Below are 24,544 nucleotides of genomic sequence, written 5' to 3'. Positions count from 1 at the left end.
TAATTGGTTGCTATGGGCAACATCCGATCTTAAATAGAACTCCCATCTTAGTAAATTTACCCCAGTGTTTGAGTCCATGATTCTGCTCTGTAGCGGGCCTGTGAGTCCCTAGGGTCCCTGGTGTGCTGCACCTGATAGACTGCCAGTAGTTACTCCCATGGAAACATCAGTATATAAGAGACATTTTCATCTCTTTCCATAGTGCTCTCTAGTTTTTGGCAATTAAATATACATAAATGTTTATAGTTTGTATTAAAACATTTTAATATTCATATGTTTTTGTGATTTCAATTTGTGCAAATAATATTGAACCAGAGTATTTGTTTCATTTTCCAACCTGTAGGTGCTCTGGCTACTTCCCCCAATGAAATGTTGATAAATAAATATTGCTTTTTCAAATTTACCAATCATAGTTACACTGTTGTATAGACTGACAAAAATGTGTCTAGTTTACCACAAGAGGGCAAAACTGATTTCCTGACGCAAGCCTAGCTATAAGCAAATAACCTTGATTAACATACTGTCATGTATTTTTCAGAAAAATGGTGGTTGTAGTGAGTACGCCACCTGCAACCATACTGGACCAGCTGAACGCACTTGTACATGCAAGTCTAATTATATCGGAGATGGACTAAACTGCAAGGGCAATATATATGAGGTATTGTATGGTCAGGCTGTTGATGTGTATGGGTCCTACAAAACGTTGTGCATGTTTGCTGAGGAAACTGATCAAAATAGCAATGAGTCAAAGTCTGTTATGCTAACAATTGGAATATGACTGCCCGGACTAGTGTCGGACTGGAGCAAGAAGGGCCCACGGGGGGAATGCAATGGTAGGGACCCATGTTTAGTGGTGTGACCAGTCTCCAGAGGTGGTGTGGCCAGCCGCAACAGAAATTTGACTGACTATTAGAGCGTGCATAGCCCCTTGATAAATATATATAGTAACTACTCCTAGTGCATGCATGATAATGTACCAGATTAATAACAGCAATACACTGTAGAAATTACACTACAGTCCTGTGTAGTTTAAGTTAACATATGTATAATGTATAATTTAAGTGCTCAGCCTGGAACCTGTTTCCCAGATGAGGGGGGTTTCCCCTGTATACCTGTGGGCCAGTCCAACCCTGGCCTGCAGTAGAACACAGATAATGGTGCCTAATGAGTATTATCTGGGTTTGAGCATACTGCTTTGATAATAACATAACATGTGTCACATGAAGCTACTGTAAATTGAATTGATTTGTGTGTAAAACTGTCAGGATGATGTGAAAAAGATGGTGGGTTCTTCTAGCCTGTATTTTGCAAAGAATTGTACTTCCATTATGAAATTATGTTTGTGTATTTATTCAGAATATTGTTGCAATCATTCAGAGGCCCAGATTTATTTTACATTTACACAGTACCATAGTATCCCAACATATGAACATTAATGCAAGCATCCCTATGTGGAAATACATGGTTTCCTTACTTACATTCTGTGGAATATGCTGGTATGCAGTTCTTATAGCGACAGCCATGTAAATACAGCAATAAGGCTGCCTACTGCAGTTTTCAACAATGATGAAAATCTATTAATCTTTTTTTTTCTTTTCCTTTTCTTATTTAGGAACTAAGGAGAAATACAAAAACTGCTAATTTCTTTTATGTGCTGCAGGTACAGTATGTCAGACCTTACAATGACACCCCTAAAGCAAAACATCATAATGACACTGTAAATGTTTACAAAAAATGTTTGCAGGTAATTTGTATTGCTTCTACTTAGAATGAGGTCACATTTGGCCACCCTTAATCATTTTAGCTGTCCTTATACTAGTGGACAGCAAAACAACAAGATATATGATTTTTTGAGCCTGACTTTCTGCTTCCATTGGATTATCTCATTTATTACTACTGTATACAGTTAGATCATAGCCAGGATGCAGGGAATACTGTACCCCGGGCCCCCCTGTGTCAGGGGCCCCCCGGTCAAAGAACACTGATATCACTAGCTTTCTCTCTTAATGCGAGAGCCAGAATGCAAGCAGGACAGGATGTAGAGACACAGGAATATCATGTTTCATGAGCTACAGACAGAATTTTCTCACCAGAGTAGAGATAGGAGGGTGGAGAGAGCTGTAAGGGACACAGGGATCCCAGCTTCTCCTCCTCCCTGCCTGGGTGTCTGAGTTCTGTTTACATTTTTTGCAACTAAACCATTTGGGTCTAGAGATAGAGACACACACACACAGTCCTCCTGGGTCCTGTCCCAGTGTGTAAGTAGTACAGAGGCAGATACTATTCTTGAATGTGACAAGATAAATTATTTTATTTTTTTCTATGTGTATTTTAAGGTCGTCTTTGTTCCACTACAAGAAAATTTTATAAAATAGTTGTCTTTCAATCAGGTGGAGCTACTGTATAAACAGTACCCAGGCATTATTAAACTATTAATTTAAAACTAACATACACCATTGGACAAAATGCTTTCTACCTGGACTTCCTTCTTAATTTATGATTGCAAATACCTGTGTTGAAACACTTTTCTTATAAATTAAATAGTTCAATATAGGTGACATCAATCATATTAAGAGGGAAGTCCAGGTAGAGAGCATTTTATCCCTCCTGAAATGGGACATGTTGGGAGGTATGCACAATCTAATATACATCCCACACCCGTCAACGGGAGCCCCCCTGTCTTAAGCGACCCGGGCAACCCCAAGGCTTAATCCGGCCCTGAGTTAGATACAAAATTATTGTATATATTTTAGAAAGTTTATCTTCATCTACTCCTTGTGATGGAAAGATTTCTATAAGTATTTTCATTTAAAATACTGGATTTGTGTTTTTTGTAATTCTCTAAATAGAAATGTGATTGCCAAGTTTATGATACAATATAACCCTGCTGATCTTATATGTTTCAATACAGTCGAATCTCATTAATGAACTTGCTGCATCCGGTCCATTTACTGTGTTTGTGCCCAGCAATGAAGCTTTGAAGAATGATCCCCGTGTAAGGAAGTATTAATGTCTTAAATGCTTTTATTTAAGGCCAATTTTTTTAACATGACTATTTAAAAAATGTTGGGTTTTTTTGTTATATAGGTAAAAGAATGGACCACTAAGGGGGTAATGGATCAGGTTCTATTATATCACATTGTAACCTGCACGCAACTAGTTAAGGATGACCTTTCATCAATGACATCACTCACATCACTGCAGGGTGACACAGTGAAAATCTCATTCTCCCAGGTAATGATCACACCATGTTATTTGTCATCCACAGGATAAACCCAGCTGCAATATATAGGGTATTAGGAGTATTAAGTACTGTATATAAGTATACAAAGACATAGGAGATGGAATAAAGAGGTGTCCAAATAAATGTCTTTTAAAAACAAAATTTGACATAGATGTAATTCAGAAGCAGAGCACTTCAGTTAGAAATGGTATCCGGTCTCTAAGTTGACAAGACTTAGGTCAACAGTGTCTAGGTCGACCACTATTGGTCGACAGTAACTAGGTCGACAGGGTTTCTATGTCGACAGGGTCTCTAGGTCGACATGTTCTAGGTCAAAAGTTCAACATGAGTTTAAAAAAAAAATTTTTTTTTACTTTTTCATACTTTACGATCCACGTGGACTACGATTGGGAACAGTAACCTGTGCCGAGTGCAGCAGTAGCGGAGCAAGGCATCTTGCCCAAAGCATGGTGAGCGAAGCGAGCCATGCGAGGGGACACAGTGCACTAATTGGGGTTCCCGGTCACTGTACGGCGAAAACGACACCCCCCAAAAAAAACTCATATCGACCTTTTGACCTGTCGACCTAGACCATGTTGACCTAGGGACCCTGTCGACCTAGAATCCCTGTCGACCTACTTACTGTCGACCAATAGCGGTTGACCTAGACACTGTCGACCTAAGTGTGGTCGACCTTCAATACCACACCCGATAGAAACACCCTTTTGTTTATTGAATACATACATAATACAGTTATTGCTGTTCAACAAATAAAAGTTTCTACTGTGTGTGTGTGTGTGTGTGTGTGTGTGTGTGTGTGTGTGTGTGTGTGTGTGTGTGTGTGTATATATATATATATATATATATATATATATATAGTTATGACTGCAGGGTAACACATGCTTCTGCCTGACTTGGCTGGATGCCAGAGCTTCAGAAGTGCAGTGTCAGAGGGTAGGGTTCTCCCTGCATCCTGTAAGTTTGAACTCTGGCCAGCCAACCTGTTTCACTCTGATTGCACCACCTTCACACTATCTCCACGGGTCAGCCTCTAGGTGTGGGTACAACTCATGTTTGTTTCTTGTGTGTGTGGCTCCTTCCAGCAACACACTGCCATTTATCGTCACACTGCTAAAATATCTATATACAGTACACACACATCTCCTATAAATGCACTACCAGAGTGCAGCCTTCCAGTGACAGCCTAGGAGTTCAGTAATGTGGCCAGGAACTGGTCAGTAGTTTCCTGTACACTCAATTTCAACTGTCATTTTGCACTTTCATGTTAAGGATGGGAAGTATACAATGTACATACATACCCTTAAGTAAAGTATTGCTCTGAGCAAGAAGAAACATGTATCGGGTGTACTCTGCACACCAATGTCAATACAGCCAATATGGGATCCAGTTAGGATCCCGGCTGTCAAAATTGCCGCCCATCGATTTGCTCCCCTATGCACTCAAAAGTGGTTGCTACTCTATGGGGTAGCGGACACTTTTGTGCTAGATCCCGCCACCGTAAAATATGGTCAGTGTCATGTGAATTCAGCCGGGCAAGTCCGTTCGGTAGTAATTGAATTCCCGTTATGTGTTTAATGTGGATATAATGTCATTTTGTGTTCATCCTGATTTGTCCTGCAGAATACAAGCTGTATTAATTTTACTTACAGAACACTGTTGTTTTGAATGAAGATGCAAAACTCATATCTGATGAAGAAATGATGGTCCTGACAAATGGTGTTGTGCACTTCATTGATAAAGTTCTTGTTCCCAAGAAAATGCAGGAGAGATCGGAGAAAGCCCTGGTAAGAATTGGTAATATTTTTGTTGTGTTTCTGTAAGGAGCTCCAGCACCAGACAGTAGGGGACAACATGCCTTAGACAAGAGAAGCATGGATGGTAGACAGGGTGTACTTAAATGTATTTCATTTAGCATTCATTTACCTTACTGTTTGTAGATAGTTCAGCATTTATATGATGAGCCAATACTGTATGCTGGTCATTAATAGTGAAAGTGACTGTAGAGTAAAAATGAACACATACTAAACAATGTAACGTTTCTAAAGCTACAATTCAGGGACTTTAACTGCTGCATCCAATAGTGCAGTGTGGTAAATCTCTCCATCACTTTATTAAATCAGTGAAAGGTAAATAGCAGTGTTATAGAGATGTGTTCCGTTATACTGCTCCTTATGGTATAGTGCTTTGCAGACTTTACAATGAATGTTGCATATTAGTTCACATGAAAATATGTCTTCTTTTTTTCAGGATAGTTTAAAAACAGTTGCAGAAACAAATGGATACAGTGCTATGATCAAACTGATACAGGTACATTATTGACTATTTATTTACACATTTCTCCTCATTTAGCTCTTAGCTTGTAATAGCTTATACCCCTTTCAAACTGACAATAGCCGGGACACACCCGGGAATGTGTACACGGTGCTTCCGAGGTGCCACCCGGCTTGAGACCCCTTCAGACTTGCGGCCCGACCCGGCATATTGCCGGGTTGGTGACATCACCGCTAACGCTACCGGAGGCTGTACTTGGAGATAGTCATCTCCAAGCACCGCCTCCTCCTATGCAGAGAACGGGTGCCGGGTCGCCTTGACCCGGCATACCCGTTCACACTGCGCACATCCCAGGACGATCCCGGATTCAACCCTGGTCGAGACCTGGGATGAAATGTCGGGATGCTCGTCCCAGGATATTCTTTCAGTACACTTTCACACTGAGCAAATTCCCGGGTTGATGCGCGTTCATGTGCAATAACCCGGGAAATATTTGTCAGTCTGAAAGGGGTATTAGTACTGTTCTGGTTGGCAGATTATGGGGTCTATTCATGAAGCAGTGAAAAGAGTGAAGAAACAAACTATTAGAGAAGTTGCTCATGGCAACCAACCAGCATCTCCCTTACATTTTATAGACTGTACTTGATATACTATATTTATGTAATCATCAAGAATATCATATAGGAGTCTATTCATGAAGCAGTGAAAAGAGTAAAGAAACGGACCAGTGGAGAAGTTGCCCATAGCAACCAATCAGCTTCGAAGGAAGCCTTTTTTGTTTTGGTAACCTGTATAAATAATATGCACACTAGTCATTTTCTAAAGGAGTATTGTCAACATTACTGATCCTACCCTTTGTTACCCTACCTCTAAAATTGGGTACATACTATGCAACCTATCATACGATATAGCATTCCGACTCGTATCAGAATGGTATATCGTACACATTGCATAGTGTGTAACGCCCAATCCATTATTCCTGCCTGTCGTTCATTGAATCGTCTCATTGGATGTTCTTTATAAGGTAGTTAGAAAGCAATAATGTATATTTCTATATAAAAAGAATGTGTACAGTAACAGTATGTTCTTCCTGCCCATTGGTGATCAACAAAACCTACAAGAATTGGTGTAACAGCATTTACATATAAGACTCTTTATAAAGTAGAGATTGGCAGTTGCTGTCCCCTCGTTATTACCAACTGGCATCAGACTGTCAGACACTCACAGTCTGATGCCGATCTGCATGCTACATCGCAGACCTGTACTGTACATGTGCAGTACGGGTCCAGTGCATGCACAGAGTACTGAACACCATTACTTTGTAGCATGCACCACTACTACATCTGGACCTGAATAAATCCCAATGTGAGGCCTCTATGTAAGGCCACACACATTGCAGTAGAATATTTACCCCAACATGGCTTATTTTCCTATGCACCACTATGGGATGCCAGGGAAAATTGTCATTGGTGGTTGTAAAGTGCCGCCGTTCCAATGACATCACAACCATAGTCACAGAAATTAAGTTTATTGAGAACTTTTTAAGAAAAATATTAGTTTCAAATTTTTTAGAAACATTCAAATATATAATGATTAGAAAAAAAACAAATGTATTGTTACACTTTCTGACCTTATGACACATTCAGGCAAGTTATTCCTTTCCTCTTTTCACCCGTTTGTCAGAAAAACTCCCAGTCTTATCGTGGCAGCCTGAACATGTTGTAATGGTGACTGTTTCATTATGCTTCTCCACTATTTATTTGCAGAATGCAGATCTAATGACTTTCATAGATGATCCCGTACACCGGCCAGTCACCCTGTTCCTACCAACAGACCAGGCCATTCAAACTTTACCTAAGGAACAAAATGATTTTCTATACAATAGCCAAAACAAAGAGAAGCTTGCTCAATACTTAAAGTATCACATCATTAGGGATGCCAAGGTAAGATGCAAATGTTTCCTTTATTCTGTGAATCTATTGGAAACTGAAATGTTTATATTTTCTTTTGCGAGAATGGGCGTATATATCAGTATGTTATGGTGATTAGTTAGTGTACCAACTATACCATCTGTGTATATGAGTGTATATTACCATAACTTGTATTGAGGATCATTTATAAATTCCACTGATGACTGGTGCAAAATGTACCCAGGAACAGAAAAATATGATAGTTAACGCAGCCCTAGATCATTAATGTACTGAGTATGAGATAAAGCACATAGGGGCCATTAGGCTGATGACACTGAGGGGGTGCAGTTGCAGTAGCGACTGTGGAGTCTATTCATGAATCAGTGAAAAGTGAGGAGAGGTGAGCCAGTGGAGAAGTTGCCCATGGCAACCAATCAGTGTTGCGGTAACATTTATAAAGTGCATTCTATAAAATGATATGTAGCAGCTGACTCACCTCTCCACACTTTTCACTGCTTCATGAATAGAACCCTGTGTCTTTTGGTGCAGCCACTACTACATATTTATTGTAATGCCGTAACCGAGGGGCGTCCTATTGAGATGCCCAATGGCTGCAGCGCAATTCAAGACAAGACGCACTATCGGCAGGCTATTAGACATTACACCTAACTATGGAAGGTGCAGAATGTCTGACTTTTCATGGCTGCCGATTTCACTGACACTGACATGCCCACAGCATATTCACAACTTGTAGCCACACTAGCCACCTGTTACCACCATGTGCAGAGCATCTCCGGTGCGTGCGCAGAGGTAAAACATTGAGCAGCTGACTCCGATTCACCCACTGGGGAGAGATTGCTTCTCTTTGCTGACTGTGTTCTGCCACCGTTGTGGGTAAGAAAGGTGGGAAAAAACTCTCACCCACACAAACAAAGATTATAGACAATTTCTTCAACTTGTCTTTACATCTAAAGATGCTAAATACACATTAAGCACAATTATTTTATTATCATCCAACTACTACTTTATTCCCCCTTGTTAAGCAAACGTTAATGCTACTTTTTCCAGGTACTTCTAATGGATATATTTACACATTGCAGAATCTCTAATGACTGCAAGTCGTCCTCTTTTCTCACTGTACCTAAAGCTAGCCATACACTAGGATGATTTTATGTACGAATACACAATTTTGACGCCCTGATTTATGCATCGTGTACACATTGTCCATTTTTTTGGGTACAATTACAATTTGATACGCAGTCCCGCGGGTCAAATGTCACATCTTCTGATCATATGTGCAGCCCATATTATCCGCCGTAATTGTATGCACATCGTACCATGGGGGTCATTCCGAGTTGATCGCTCGCTAGCAGCTTTTAGCAGCTGTGCAAACGCATTGTCGCCGCCCACCGGGGAGTGTATTTGCACTTTGCAGAAGTGTGAACGCCTGTGCAGCAGAGCGCCTGCAAAAACATTTTGTGCAAAACAAGACCAGCCCTGAACTTACTCTTCGTTGATTCTAATGTTGGAGGGTTGGCTTTTGACGTCACACACCCGCCCAGCATTCACACAGCCACGCCTGCATTTTCTCCGGCACGCCTGCGTTTTTCCAAACACTCCCTGAAATCGGTCAGTTGACACCCAGAAACGTCCTCTTTCTATCAATCACCTTGCGGCCGGCTGTGCGATTGGAATCGTCGCTAGAACCAGTGGAAAACCACAATGGACTTTGTACCCGTACGACGAGCGTATGCATTGCGGTGCCTATGCATGCGCAGATTAGCCCTTTTTTCCACTGGTCGCTGCGCAGCGAACAATGGCGGCTAGCGATCAACTCGGAATGACCCCCTATGTTTTGTGCACATACAATGCGTCATTTGATGGAACGTTCGATCAGCATCATTTGAGTGTATGCTTTTTGTGAGACATATGATGGATCATGAGACTATTCATCGTATGGGGGAGCACGATGGGTCGTCTGATCGTATGGACATCGTACTCACATCATGTGTCAAAAAAAGACCAAATCGTGTGTCCAGGACCGCCAGGGAGCTCCCAGGGAATTCAAGGGAAATCGTTAGACAACTCATATCAGATGCTGGTCATCCTAATGGATGGCCAGCATAACAATGTAACTATTCCTGCATGTCTTGTACAACAGCACTGTCTAAATAAATGTGTATGGGTATGTACGCATGTAATAAATCGGATGAAAACCCTAGATGCAGATAGAGATGGGAATATTATTTACAGTATAAGAAGTTTCATCAACTGCGATACGAACTGGGTTATCTGTTTATTGCAGTGTGGATGCAACTTAAGATACATAGGAAGGACAACACGTAACCTTAAAACAAGATTTATGGAACATTGTCATAACATCATTAATAAAAGACAGACCATAGTGTACCAAGACATTTCTTGGAATATCATCAGGGGGATCCCAGTACACTGAAATTAATTGGTCTTGAACATATTAGACAGACCAAACAAGGAGGGGATCGGTTTAGTAAACTATGTAAGCAGGAAATTTTTTGGATTTTTTAGACTGAACTCTCTCCATCCCTATGGCCTAAGTGAGGCTATGGAACTGAATTCAATTCTATAATATCCGATTTTATTGTGTCCATCGATTTTATTGTGTCCACTTGTGTACACTGTATATTTATAATGGGTAGATATGGTTCGACTATGAAGATATTTATTGCTCTTTTTCTTTGTGTATAGTTCAACATTTTTTATTTTTGTATATATCCTAATATTTATGAGTGTCACTACCTCACAAATAATCTTACTATTTAAGGTATATCCCGATTATAAGTCTTAAGGGACAAAATGAAAAGTACTAAGCTAAAATATATGTGCCTTAATTTATAACAACATATCCCATTAAGAATGGTTTTAGAAAGAAAATGTTATGAGGTCACATGACCATTAATACTATGATGCTTGGCAGAATGTAAATAAAGTCACATGATTAAGTGTGATGACGTGACACGGCCGCCGGGAACGTAGGGTTCCTTTAGGGTCCGGCGGCCGGTCACATGGTATTGTACGTCAGGGCTAGACGATGTCACTCGAGATCTCCGAGTCACGTGACCAAGCAATACTACGCTGGCGGAAGTGCTTAAAAGGAGACCGCCGAGGTCATATGACTCGGGATACCCAGACGCAAGGCATCTCCACCTGGCTTTGTGGTCACGTGACCAGGAAGTAGATTAACACTCACCATAACAACAGGAGTGCTTATGCCAATGGCCAATCAGAAAGGCACTAAAATAAAAATCTGTAACACGTGACCGAGGTCATGTGATCGGACCCAGGTCTACATTAAATAATAAAATTTTATTTTTAGATGGTTACACACTAGACGATATCCTGGACGATGTGCCCAATTCCAACACATCATTCACGATATCGTTCAGTGTGTATGCACTTTGTCGCTGACGATGCGCTCTCCCGCGTGTTGTCAGCAACATTGCCCATCGGACGTGCATGCATGGGCGATGACCGACAGCCCCAGCAAAGGCCATGCTGCAGTCGGCTCCCCCTTTCCCTGAACCCTCCCACCCCACCACCATTCGTCGCTGCCGGCATTGGCAAGTGTGTATGCACTTGCCGATGCTGGCTCCACCGCTTGGTACTGTTGCCGCCAATATCGCTGGGTACACACATTATCTAGTCTGTCCCCAGCATAAGAGTAGAGCTGCCCAGCATTTGTGAACCCTGCATGAAAATGTGTTTATCATTTGCACCACTTTATTGCAACATGGCTTGGTCAGATATAGAAGTTACTTTCTGTCTCTGCTGCTACCAATTGAGCCCCTGAAGCTAAATGTTGCGGCATGCGGAGAGTGCATGTTGTATTGCATTTGTATGTGCCTTCTGTTTATTTATACTGTTTGTAAGTGTTTGATTTTTACATAATGTATCAGAGAACACCATCATGTTTTAGTTCTTAGTTATTATACAAACGTTTACCAATGCCTTAAATTTAGCAAATCCTTTATAGATCTTTTTTCATGTTTTTGCACAACACTATTCAGTAAAACACAACTATAGGAATATAACGGAATACATATTTTGTCTGATTTTACACATATCTGAAATTGTTCCATATAGGGATTTATAATAAAGTACAATTTTAAAGTGTTATGTGAGTGAGATATGTTTTTAGTCTTTTATAAGTTTCCTATTTATCCTTTACAATCCCAAAAATCCACTTCCAATTTTGGTGTTACTAAACAAAATAAAAATGTTTTCAGTCCCTTGCTATCTCTGTTTTCCCATATTTCTCTTCAGGATACAGTGTGAATTGATTTCTGTTGTTTTGTCACTTGTTTTAAAGTTGCGTTCCTTTTATTATTCCAGATTTCTGCTTATGAGCTCCTTACTAAGGGCTCTATGAAGACTCTTCAGGGCTCTGACGTCAGTATAAAATGTGGAGACAAGGATTCTGTTGTAAGCGGCTTTTATTTTACCAAATATTAGAGTTTCCAATGTACGAAGTGGAATAGAATAAACTTCAAAATGTAACTGGAGCTTCCAGGCAAAAAAGTTTACATTGTCAGGACACTAGGAGCTTCTCCTAAACACCAACCTGACAGCGAGGTGTGGGGGAGAGTGTTGGATACTAATGGTGTAGCGTGACAACAGAGGTGTCAGTTAGTACTGTCCGTGGGTTTGGATACAGGGAGGAAAAGGATTCACACAGGAGGAAGGCTTGAACTTAGCAAACTGCTAGGAACTATGGGGGTAATTCCAAGTTGATCGCAGCAGGAAATTTTTTTGCAGTTAGGCAAAACCATGTGCACTGCAGGGAGGGCAGATATAACATTTGCAGAGAGAGTTAGATTTGGGTGGGTTATTTTGTTTCTGTGCAGGGTGAATACTGGCTGCTTTATTTTTACACTGCATTTTAGATTGCAGATTGAACTCACCACACCCAAATCTATCTCTCTCTGCACATGTTATATCTGCCCCCCCCCTGCAGTGCACATGGTTTTGCCCAACTGCTAAAAAAAATTCCTGCTGCGATCAACTTGGAATTACCCTCTATGAGAATCTAACAACAATGGATTCAGGAACATGAAATGCCGGCATTCGGAGATCAGCATGATACACGAGCTGTAATGCGGCAGAAAAGTCAGAAGGCAGCAGGCGTCATAGGGCCCAATTCAATTAACCGTGAAAATTAGTTTTTCTGGTAAAAGCCACAAATTTACTGCAAATCGTGAAAAGTGCCTATTCAATCCCTATTTTAAGTTAAAAATTTCAGGTTTTGGTTCAGAACCCCTGGGACCACCCTCCTGAATGATTAATTAGGCACTTAAAGGTTTTTACTTATTTTTAATTGGCCAGAAATAACATGTAATTTTTGGAGCAAAACATACAAAATGGTGAAAATTGGGGTACAAGGAATGGGACAGGTATATTGGGGTGCTTTATGAGTGGGACAAGTCTTTTTATGCTTGCTGGTGGGAGTAATCACAGTCTTTTTGGAACTTTTTATAAAAGTGGTGTCAAATGACCCAAATATGCACCCATTTTTATGTACCCCCAATTAAATTTTAGCACTTATTTTAATGAAAAACACTTGCTTCCTATAATTTTTTTTTTTTTACTTTTTAAAACCAATAATAAACCTCTATACTATTATCTGATGTTAGTTTCGCTTTTTTGGTCGGTACAGGCAGATTTACCCATTTTTCACTTTTTACTCTAGCAACAATTATTGCAGTAATCCCGTTTTCACAAATTTTTAATTCTGTAGGTTAATTGTGGGAGTGAGCATACCTGCGATAAGCCTGTTTTTGCAGCAAAAAAAGCAGCGAAAATGGCAATCGCATTAAATTATTGCAATTTGACGGCTAATTGAATTCGGCCCATACTCGGAAATTAATCAGGGAATACCAGAGGTGAAGACTGACAGTGTCAATACATACAGGGAAAGCAGGTGATACAAGGGAAGTAGACATAGGCATTTCTATAATAGGTGCAAGGTGTGCAGTGCACACGAGCACCTGGGTCCAGGAGGGGCACACACTGTACCCATTTTTAATACTTACCTTACCGAAAATCGCTGCCAAAATGGCCGCAGCTCATGCGCAGTAGAGATTTTGGTCTATTACATGACGGGCGTCATGTTTCCAGAGACCTGAGCATGCACAGTAGACTCAGGCACAATACCGGAAACCACTGCTGCGTCGTACAGAGGAGGGGACCCACCCGGAGGTGCACACGGGCCCACTCCTCTGTTAAAACGCCCCTGGAAGTAGATATAGGACTGCCAGGTGATTGCTAATCCAATTAAGGTGTGAACCGATTCCGAGTTAAGCTAAACCACTCACCTGAAACCCATATTAACGCGGCTTGCCAGAGGGAAGTGTGACAAATGGGCACTCCATCCTCAGGTTTTCCTGGTTGTGAAGGTGACAGAGGGTTTCTGCTGATCAGAATGACATGGTGATTATGGGATCATACTTGCATATCTATGATCACCTGGTCAATGTTGTTGCTTACACTAACGTGCCCTCTAGGGAAGCAGTAGCTCAGACAGTGGTGTTCTATATGCCAATCCTTTCCACATTACAGTATATGAGCCATCACCAGAAGTGGTGTCTGAAAAACCCAAATTCCAGAATGAAAAATGTTAAATAACTTTCTCTGACGTCCTAGTGGATGCTGGGAACTCCGTAAGGACCATGGGGAATAGCGGCTCCGCAGGAGACTGGGCACAAAAGTAAAGCTTTAGGACTACCTGGTGTGCACTGGCTCCTCCCCCTATGACCCTCCTCCAAGCCCCAGTTAGATTTTTGTGCCCGGCCGAGAAGGGTGCACACTAGGGGCTCTCCTAGCTTCTTAGTGAAAGTTTAGTTTTAGGTTTTTTATTATCAGTGAGACCTGCTGGCAACAGGCTCACTGCATCGAGGGACTAAGGGGAGAAGAAGCGAACCTGCCTGCTTGCAGCCAGCTTGGGCTTCTTAGGCTACTGGACACCATTAGCTCCAGAGGGACCGAACACAGGCCCAGCCTCGGAGCTCGGTCCCAGAGCCGCGCCGCCGGCCCCCTTACAGAGCCAGAAGCAAGAAGAGGTCCGGAAAAATCGGCGGCAGAAGACATCAGTCTTCAACAAGGTAGCGCACAGCACTGCAGCTGTGCGTCATTGTTACTCAGGCACGCTTCACACTTCGATCACTGAGGGTGCAGGGCGCTAGGGGGGGGCGCCCTGAGCAGCAATGTAAACACCTTGGCTGGCATAAATACACCACATATAACCCCCAGGGCTATATGGATGTATTTTAACCCCTGCCAGAACTGACCAAAAAGCGGGAGAAAAGGCCGCCGAGAAGGGGGCGGAGCCTATCTCCTCAGCACACGGGCGCCATTTTCCATCACAGCTCTGCTGGAAGGACGTCTCCCTGACTCTCCCCTGCAGTCCTGCACTACAGAAAAGGGTAAAAAAAGAGAGGGGGGCACTAATTTGGCGCAGTTTTGATACTAACAGCAGCTATAAAGGGAAAAGCACATTTTATAGTGGTATTCCTGTCTATATATAGCGCTCTGGTGTGTGCTGGCATACTCTCCCTCTGTCTCCCCAAAGGGCTAGTGGGGTCCTGTCCTCTATCAGAGCATTCCCTGTGTGTGTGCGGTGTGTCGGTACGATTGTGTCGACATGTTTGATGAGGAAAATGAGATGGAGGCGGAGCAATTGCCTATTATAGAGTTGTCACCCCCTAGGGAGTCGACACCTGAGTGGATGAGCTTATGGAAGGAATTGCGTGACAGTGTCAGCTCTTTACGACAGACAGTTGACGACATGAGACAGCCGGCTACTCAGCTTGTGCCTGTCCAGGGGTCTCAAACGCCATCAGGGGCTTTAAAACGCCCGTTACCTCAAATGGCAGACACAGACACGGATACTGACTCCAGTGTCGATGATGAGGAGACAAACGTGACTTCCACTAGGGCCACACGTTACATGATTGAAGCAATGAAAAATGTATTGCATATCTCTGATAATACAAGTACCACTAAAAAGGGTATTATGTTTGGTGAGAAAAAACTGCCTGTAGTTTTTCCTGTATCCGAGGAATTAAATGAAGTGTGTGATGAAGCGTGGGTTTCCCCCGATAAAAAACTGATAATTCCTAAAAGGTTATTGGCATCGTACCCTTTCCCGCCAGAGGATAGGGCGCGTTGGGAAACACCCCCAAGGGTGGATAAAGCGCTCACACGCTTGTCTAAACAGGTAGCACTACCCTCTCCTGATACGGCCGCCCTAAAGGAACCTGCCGATAGAAAGCTGGAGAATATCCTAAAATGTATATACACTCACACGGGTGTTATACTGCGACCAGCAATCGCCTCAGCCTGGATGTGCAGTGCGGGCCTGGCGTGGTCGGATTCCCTGACTGAAAATATTGATACCCTAGATAGGGACAGTATATTACTGACTATAGAGCATTTGAAGGATGCATTTCTATATATGCGTGATGCACAGAGGGATATTTGCCGACTGGCATCAAGAGTTAGCGCGCTGTCCATTTCTGCAAGAAGAGGTTTATGGACGCGGCAGTGGTCAGGTGATGCGGATTCTAAAAGGCACATGGAAGTATTGCCTTATAAGGGGGAGGAGTTATTTGGGGTAGGTCTATCAGACCTGGTAGCCACGGCAACTGCTGGAAAATCCACATTCTTACCCCAGGTAGCTTCTCAACCTAAGAAGACGCCGTATTATCAGGCGCAGTCCTTTCGGCCCCATAAGGGCAAGCGGGCAAAAGGCGCCTCATTTCTGCCCCGTGGCAGAGGGAGAGGAAAAAGGCTGCAACAAACAGCCAGTTCCCAGGAACAAAAGCCCTCTCCCGCCTCCGCAAAGTCCTCAGCATGACGCTGGGGCTTTACAAGCGGACTCAGGCACGGTGGGGGGCCGTCTCAAGAAGTTCAGTGCGCAGTGGGCCCACTCGCAAGTGGACCCCTGGATCCTTCAGGTGGTATCTCAGGGGTACAAATTGGAATTCGAGACGTCTCCCCCTCGCCGTTTTCTAAAGTCTGCTTTACCGACGTCTCCCTCAGACAGGGAGGCAGTATTGGAAGCCATTCACAAGCTATATTCCAAGCAGGTGATAATCAAGGTACCCCTCCTACAACAGGGAAAGGGGTACTATTCCACACTATTTGTGGTACCGAAGCCGGACGGCTCGGTGAGACCAATTTTAAACCTAAAATCCTTGAACACTTACATACAAAGGTTCAAATTCAAGATGGAGTCACTCAGAGCAGTGATTGCAAACCTGGAAGAAGGGGACTATATGGTGTCTCTGGACATCAAAGATGCTTACCTACATGTCCCAATTTACCCTTCTCACCAAGGGTACCTCAGGTTTGTGGTACAGAACTGTCACTATCAGTTTCAGACGCTGCCGTTTGGATTGTCCACGGCACCCCGGGTCTTTACCAAGGTAATGGCCGAAATGATGATACTCCTTCGAAGGAAGGGAGTTTTAGTTATCCCTTACTTGGACGATCTCCTGATAAGGGCAAGATCCAGGGAACAGTTGGAAGTCGGAGTAGCACTATCTCAGATAGTGCTGCGCCAGCACGGTTGGATTCTCAATATTCCAAAATCGCAGCTGATCCCGACGACACGACTTCTATTCCTAGGGATGATCCTGGACACAGTCCAGAAAAAGGTGTTTCTCCCGGAGGAGAAAGCCAGGGAGTTATCCGAACTAGTCAGAAATCTCCTAAAACCAGGCCAAGTCTCAGTGCATCAATGCACAAGGGTCCTGGGAAAGATGGTGGCTTCTTACGAAGCAATCCCATTCGGCAGATTCCACGCAAGAACCTTCCAGTGGGATCTGCTAGACAAATGGTCCTGGTCGCATCTTCAGATGCATCAGCGGATAATCTTGTCACCAAGGACAAGGGTGTCTCTCCTGTGGTGGTTGCAGAGTGCTCATCTTCTAGAGGGCCGCAGATTCGGCATTCAGGACTGGGTCCTGGTGACCACGGATGCCAGCCTGAGAGGCTGGGGAGCAGTCACACAGGGAAGAAATTTCCAGGGCTTGTGGTCAAGCCTGGTGACATCACTTCACATAAATATCCTGGAGCTAAGGGCCATCTACAATGCTCTAAGCCTAGCAAGACCTCTGCTTCAAGGTCAGCCGGTGCTGATCCAGTCAGACAACATCACGGCAGTCGCCCACGTAAACAGACAGGGCGGCACAAGAAGCAGGAGGGCAATGGCAGAAGTTGCAAGGATTCTTTGCTGGGCGGAAAATCATGTGATAGCACTGTCAGCAGTGTTCATTCCAGGAGTGGACAACTGGGAAGCAGACTTCCTCAGCAGACACGACCTCCACCCGGGAGAGTGGGGACTTCACCCAGAAGTCTTCCACATGATTGTGAACCGTTGGGAAAAACCAAAGGTGGACATGATGGCGTCCCGCCTCAACAAAAAACTAGACAGGTATTGCGCCAGGTCAAGGGACCCTCAGGCAATAGCTGTGGACGCTCTGGTAACACCGTGGGTGTACCAGTCAGTGTATGTGTTCCCTCCTCTGCCTCTCATACCCAAGGTACTGAGAATCATAAGAAGGAGAGGAGTAAGGACTATACTCGTGGCTCCGGATTGGCCAAGAAGGACTTGGTACCCGGAACTTCAAGAGATGCTCACAGAGGACCCGTGGCCTCTACCTCTAAGAAGGGACCTGCTCCAGCAGGGACCCTGTCTGTCCCAAGACTTACCGCGGCTGCGTTTGACGGCATGGCAGTTAAACGCCGGATCCTGAAGGAAAAAGGCATTCCGGATGAAGTCATCCCTACCCTGATCAAAGCCAGGAAGGATGTAACCGTACAGCATTATCACCGTATTTGGAAGTGGTAATGCTGTTGGCCCTGGCTTCAGCCAGGCGTGTCTCAGAATTGGCGGCTTTATCCTATAAAAGCCCTTACCTAATTTTTCATACGGACAGGGCAGAATTGAGGACTCGTCCTCAATTTCTCCCTAAGGTGGTTTCAGCGTTTCACTTGAACCAGCCTATTGTGGTACCTGCGGCTACTAGGGACTTGGAGGACTCCAAGTTGCTGGACGTAGTCAGGGCCCTGAAAATATATGTTTCCAGGACGGCTGGAGTCAGAAAATCTGACTCGCTGTTTATCCTGTATGCACCCAACAAGCTGGGTGCTCCTGCTTCTAAGCAGACTATTGCTCGTTGGATTTGTAGTACAATTCAGCTTGCACATTCTGTGGCAGGCCTGCCACAGCCAAAATCTGTAAAAGCCCATTCCACAAGGAAGGTGGGCTCATCTTGGGCGGCTGCCCGAGGGGTCTCGGCTTTACAACTTTGCCGGGCAGCTACTTGGTCAGGGGCAAACACGTTTGCTAAATTCTACAAATTTGATACCCTGGCTGAGGAGGACCTGGAGTTCTCTCATTCGGTGCTGCAGAGTCATCCGCACTCTCCCGCCCGTTTGGGAGCTTTGGTATAATCCCCATGGTCCTTACAGAGTTCCCAGCATCCACTAGGACGTCAGAGAAAATAAGAATTTACTTACCGATAATTCTATTTCTCGTAGTCCGTAGTGGATGCTGGGCGCCCATCCCAAGTGCGGATTGTCTGCAATACTTGTACATAGTTATTGTTACAAAAACCGGGTTATTATTGTTGTGAGCCATCTTTTCAGAGGCTCCTCTGTTATCATGCTGTTAACTGGGTTCAGATCACAGGTTGTACGGTGTGATTGGTGTGGCTGGTATGAGTCTTACCCGGGATTCAAAATCCTTCCTTATTGTGTACGCTCGTCCGGGCACAGTATCCTAACTGAGGCTTGGAGGAGGGTCATAGGGGGAGAAGCCAGTGCACACCAGGTAGTCCTAAAGCTTTACTTTTGTGCCCAGTCTCCTGCGGAGCCGCTATTCCCCATGGTCCTTACGGAGTTCCCAGCATCCACTACGGACTACGAGAAATAGAATTATCGGTAAGTAAATTCTTATTTTCTGTTAAAACAGCCACTGTGAGACACAGACGTGCCCATACGAAATGGCTCAGTGTAGACTGTCACAGCTTACATGTATAGTTTTTCTTGCTTCAGATTTATTACCTGCATTCCCACTATTGGTAAACTGACTTAGTAGAAGTCTGCAGTCTTCTTAACCATGTGAAACAGACAAGTTTTTAAATCTTGGTAATAGAATAAGTACTCTGTATGCAGATTCTGAGAAAACAGCGCAATACTGTAATACTCATCTGCATTTTTTGTGGTTCAAAAATTACACTCAGTATTTGAGAACTAAACTGATATTCCAGAGAATGCAAGTTTTTAACTTAACAAAGCCTTTTCATTGCTTCAATTCCCTCAAATAAATGCAATTAATTACATATTGGGGGGAATTCAATTGTTTGAAAAGTCAGTTGAGCGTCTGTTTTTTCCTAACAGGAAAAAACAGACACTCAACTGACTTTTCAAACAATTGAATTCCCCCCATTGTGTATATTACCTGCAGAAAGTTTTTATGTGATGACATATTTTCACTTATCCAGGGAGAGATATTCCTGGACAACAGACAGTGCAAGATTATCCAACGACAGCTTATGTTTGATGGTGGGATCGCGTACGGCATTGACTGCTTGCTGGCTCCATCTAGTATGGGGGGTCGATGTGACAGCTTGGTGACTTTTGACATGACAGTAAGTACTCCTTTATTGCTGCTGAAATGACCAGCACAATGGTTTGTAGAAGCTCTATTGCTTCCCTCTTCTTCATTTTATTATATACGTACACTGTTCATAAAATGTATACATGACCTGGATTTCCTAATTCACAGATTCATTATTTACCTTCAACAGGGGGATTGTGGCCTGTGTTTTAACATCCCAAAGTGTCCCGCAGGAAGTAAATCCAAGGTAATAGTCATGAAAGTAAGACATTGACATTCATGCCAAATTTTCCGCTGGAGGGCTTAGTATGCCCCGGTATGTCAGTGATAAGACATGCTAAACCGCAGTTTGTGTGACGCCTCGTAATGTGCAAATCCTTGTTTTATTATGGTGATCTAATTCCCCTAAGTCTATCACGTGTGAGCGCAATTATGCATGCGGAAAGAGGTTGGATTTTTAGATAAAGAAAAATATTTCGTTAAAAAATAAGAGATGCAAAAGAGACACTAATAACAGAAATACTAGAGTGGTACAAACCTGATATCACCAGGAAAGGTACTGTGTTGGAGTGGTGGCATACATGATGCGTTTATGTGTCTCCTGACTGCCAGTCACAATACCGACGCCGGGATACCGGCATCTGAAAATCCCATAGGTCGGTCCCCGGATTGGATCGCGAAGGGCCCACCAGGAGAATGCATTGGTAGGGGCCCTTGTTTAGGGGTGTGGCCAGTCTACAGATGGGGTATGGCCAGCCACCACAATGATTTACCTAACCATGAGAGAGAGCATGGTCTGGGCCCAAATATATATAGTAAATACAGCTAGTGCATGCATGCTAATTTACCAGATTAATAACAGCAATGCACTGTAGCAAGTACACTATAATCCTCTGCAGTATAAGGTAACATATATATAATGTATAATTGAAGTACACAGTCTGGAAGCTGATCCCTAGAGGAGGTGGGGGCCACCGCGGGTTTCCCCTTGTACTCCTGTGGGCCAGTCCAACCCTGGCTGTAGTTGTTAGGGAGGCAGTCTCTTTCTAGTTATTACTAAAGTCACAATTCCAAGTGCTTGTTATTATAGAAATGGGTCCTCCTTGTCCTTATATTACTGGCTAAGAAATGTTTATAGTTGGATGGAATACAACTGAACTTGCTCTTTTAGTGTGCTGGTCCAAACAAGCAAATAGCGGCAGTGTTGAATCCTCCCGGCTGCTGGTGCATTCCTCTAGTGCAGCCATCTCTGGAGTGTTAATTACCATAAGTCTCCAAATGTAGTCCAATATTAGAGCAGATGATTCCAGCTGGTGCAATAATGTCTCATAAACAGTGTCGGATTGGAGCATGAAGGGCCCTCCGGGGGAATGCAGTGGTAGGGGCCCATATTTAGGGGTGTGGTCAGTCTCCAGTAGGGGTGTGGCCAGCTGCCACAGAGGTTTGACTAACCATTAGAGAGTGCATAGCCTGGGCCCCTTGATAAATATATATAGTAAATATGGCTAGTGCATGAATGATAATGTAGACTATGGTCTTCTGCAGAATAAGGTAACATATGTATAATTTATAATTCAAGCTCACAGTCTGGAACCAGATCCCTAGAGGAGGAGGTGGGGCCCTCAAGCAGTGGGGCCCACCTAGGGTTTCCCCTGTATCCCTATGGGCCAGTCCAACACTGCTCATAAAGAACATTAAAGTGATATTGATGTGTGCCACGTCCGTCCTCCCGCGGTTTAACTCTTAGCACACAGATTTTGCATGCAGTTAGAACGTGAAAGAGTCCCCTAACAGCACAAGGGGTAGTGAGTCTTCCTTCTAATTAATATAGGAAGATTGTGTTGTTAAATGCACCTTCTATATAGTGTCCATACATCCGACTTGCTACATTTATAATTACACGTGGACACTACCATGCAATTTTCTTGACCAAATTAAAATAAGACATATAAATCAATGGTGCAACCAGTGCTGAAATCTTCAGAATATTTTCTGGATTTTTAAACAAGGCATCTAGAATGCACTGGAGTACCCACATTCTGTCCAGCTAGACAAGCTATAAAATATCTGTCTGTTAAATGTAAATCTTTTTGCTGGGGATCAGTATGTGATCCCGGTAGACAGGATGCCCCTCCCCCCCTCCCCGGGTGGAGCCTAAACCTATACTCCCCTCCCCCATCCATCTCCTGCAGACAAATCCTAACCCTTCCATGTATACTTATCTTTGGGATTCCGGCTGTTGGTTTCCCAGTGTCAGGACGCTGACCTGGTCGGGATTCTGACAGCTGTCGGGATTCCAGCATCTGTATTTTGGCTGACGGGATCCTGACAGACGGGATCCTGAACGTATACCTTTTGCTGTGTGTAGGCAGGTGCACTTTAACATACTTTGGACACTCTGCCATCCAGTCATTTATGTGGCTCAAAAGGAAATAAACATTGCATATATAGAGGATGTAGAAGATATCACTTATATTTATAGATAAAGGAATATGGAGATATTGGAAATGCACATTATTCCTATCCATCACAAGTATGTGAAAAATCTGTGTATAACATTTATTATACAGGGCCAAAAGTCAAAGTGTCAGTACGAGGTGAGCTCTAGGAGAGTTATAGAGGGCTGCCGCCAGGAATGCACCATGGTTCTCTGGATGTCCAAGTGCTGCAAAGGATACTTTGGCCGAGATTGCCAAGGTCAGTGTTCTAATGCCCTATTTATGATGGGTATACATCAACAATCCGCTCACATCAGCTGAGTGGACATTTTTATGCTAATTATTTCTTTAGACATGTCTGTACCTTTACTCCTTTATAGCGTTTTATTTTAATGTTTCACCTGTATTAAGTATTATGATGCCAATTATGGCTAACTAAACTTTCACCTTCACAATCATAGTCCATAGTCCATGATGATGTATCTGTTTGTATCCACTGCCCTCAACTCCATTATACACTTTATTTTACTACTTATATAATTTTGATTTGTTAGAATGTATTTTTACTTGCAATATATCTTGTTTTGCCAGCCTGTCCTGGGAGCCCTGAGATGCCATGCAATAAACATGGAACCTGTGATGAAGGATATGCGGGCACCGGAGAATGCAAATGCAGTGCTGAATTTAATGGAACAGCTTGCGAGTCATGTGCGCCAGGAAGATATGGAGCGAACTGTAAACGTATGTAAAATGTATTCTCTCTATTCTTACATATATACGGAACTGGCTTTCTAGGGTGAGAGAAGCAGGGTCCTATAGGACTATGGCTGTATATATGAATCTAGAATAATTCTACAGGTATTTAAAGGTGAAGACAAAGGTCTACTTTCATTCCCATGGTTGTCATTAGAGGGGCAGGAGTGGACACTGACTTGATATTATCAAGTTGGTTGTTATTAGTGGATTGCATATTGCTAGAACCTTAAAAGGAAGTGTCTGCGATTTTGCGGTCTATGTACTAAGCCTTGGAGAGAGATAAAGTGGAAGGAGATAAAGTACCAGCCAAACAGCTACTAACTGCCATGTTACAGATTGCGGGCGGGATGTACTATCCTTCGCCCCCCGCGTTAAGTGCCGTTTTATCTCCGATCACACTCACCGCTCCGCTGCCCGCCGCTTCCCCTTTAACTCCCCCGTCTGTTTTCTTATTTCCCTCTCCCTCCTCTTCACCGCGGCGGCCACGGAGTTCTCCTGTCGCAGCGCTCCCCATGGCAGTTGGCGTATGCGCAAGGCCGGAAGCTGCAACTGCGGCGCAGTAAGCCTCCAGGATCCGTCCAGAAAGGCTGTGTGCGCATGCCTGAAAAAAAAGAAAGAAAGTGAGTGGTACGCATGCACCAACCGCCAGGGGGAGTGCTGCGATAGTAGAACTCCGTGGCCGCCGCGGTGAAGAGGAGGGAGAGGGAAATAAGAAGGCAGACGGGGGAGTTAAGGGGAAGCGGCGGGCAGCGGAGCGGTGAGTGTGAACGGAGAGAAAACGGCACTTAACAGTTCTGTCATCTATTTTCCTTGATGTTGTGGTATAAAAAGCCATAGATGGAGGGATTTCCGTCTACACTTCTAAAAATGTTACAGTGCATGGTGATCAGTCTCCAAAATAGTTGGCTTTGGTTAATGCTTTTGTCTCGCACAGGGTTGCTGAGTGTACCCTCCTCAGAGACCGCTTTATGATGTCCCTAAGATTAGTAGTATCCCCCAAAGAGAATGTAAGAGAAAATGGCATTTTTGTACTCTAAAGCCATTTGGGAGACACTACGGTCCAATCCTTCATGGTTCTGGGGTTACTACAAAGTTTACTCCTATCCTAAGGGCTTTGTTAGAAAAGTACTAAGCAGCTATTTGCAGGGAGGGTTATTTAGGGGCGGAGCCACATTGCAAATGAGTTGTAGCAGTTTGAGTGCCATATCCTGCACTCTGCCCTTTATACCCTAAGGTAAGTAGTGACCCCCAAATGGATTTAGAG

At 43.6% G+C, this 24,544-nt stretch overlaps 1 protein-coding gene across 2 annotated transcripts in view; it reads left to right on the top strand.

The window, feature by feature from the left end:
• STAB2 (stabilin 2) overlaps positions 1-24,544 on the top strand; it is a 285,642-nt gene that overhangs the window by 177,729 nt on the left and 83,369 nt on the right. For both annotated transcript variants that reach the window (XM_063927783.1, XM_063927784.1), the window contains 12 exons: positions 539-658; positions 1,613-1,660; positions 2,912-2,995; positions 3,088-3,234; positions 4,894-5,028; positions 5,492-5,551; positions 7,282-7,458; positions 11,797-11,886; positions 19,971-20,117; positions 20,277-20,333; positions 22,657-22,783; positions 23,116-23,265. In XM_063927783.1, coding sequence (XP_063783853.1) covers positions 539-658; positions 1,613-1,660; positions 2,912-2,995; positions 3,088-3,234; positions 4,894-5,028; positions 5,492-5,551; positions 7,282-7,458; positions 11,797-11,886; positions 19,971-20,117; positions 20,277-20,333; positions 22,657-22,783; positions 23,116-23,265 — 1,342 coding nt within the window. The remainder of the gene's footprint in view (positions 1-538; positions 659-1,612; positions 1,661-2,911; positions 2,996-3,087; positions 3,235-4,893; positions 5,029-5,491; positions 5,552-7,281; positions 7,459-11,796; positions 11,887-19,970; positions 20,118-20,276; positions 20,334-22,656; positions 22,784-23,115; positions 23,266-24,544) is intronic.

Source organism: Pseudophryne corroboree, chromosome 6, assembly GCF_028390025.1.
Source record: "Pseudophryne corroboree isolate aPseCor3 chromosome 6, aPseCor3.hap2, whole genome shotgun sequence".
Lineage (NCBI taxonomy): Eukaryota > Metazoa > Chordata > Amphibia > Anura > Myobatrachidae > Pseudophryne > Pseudophryne corroboree.
Note: the sequence above shows the minus strand (reverse complement) of the source record. Positions and strands in the feature narration are given on the sequence as shown.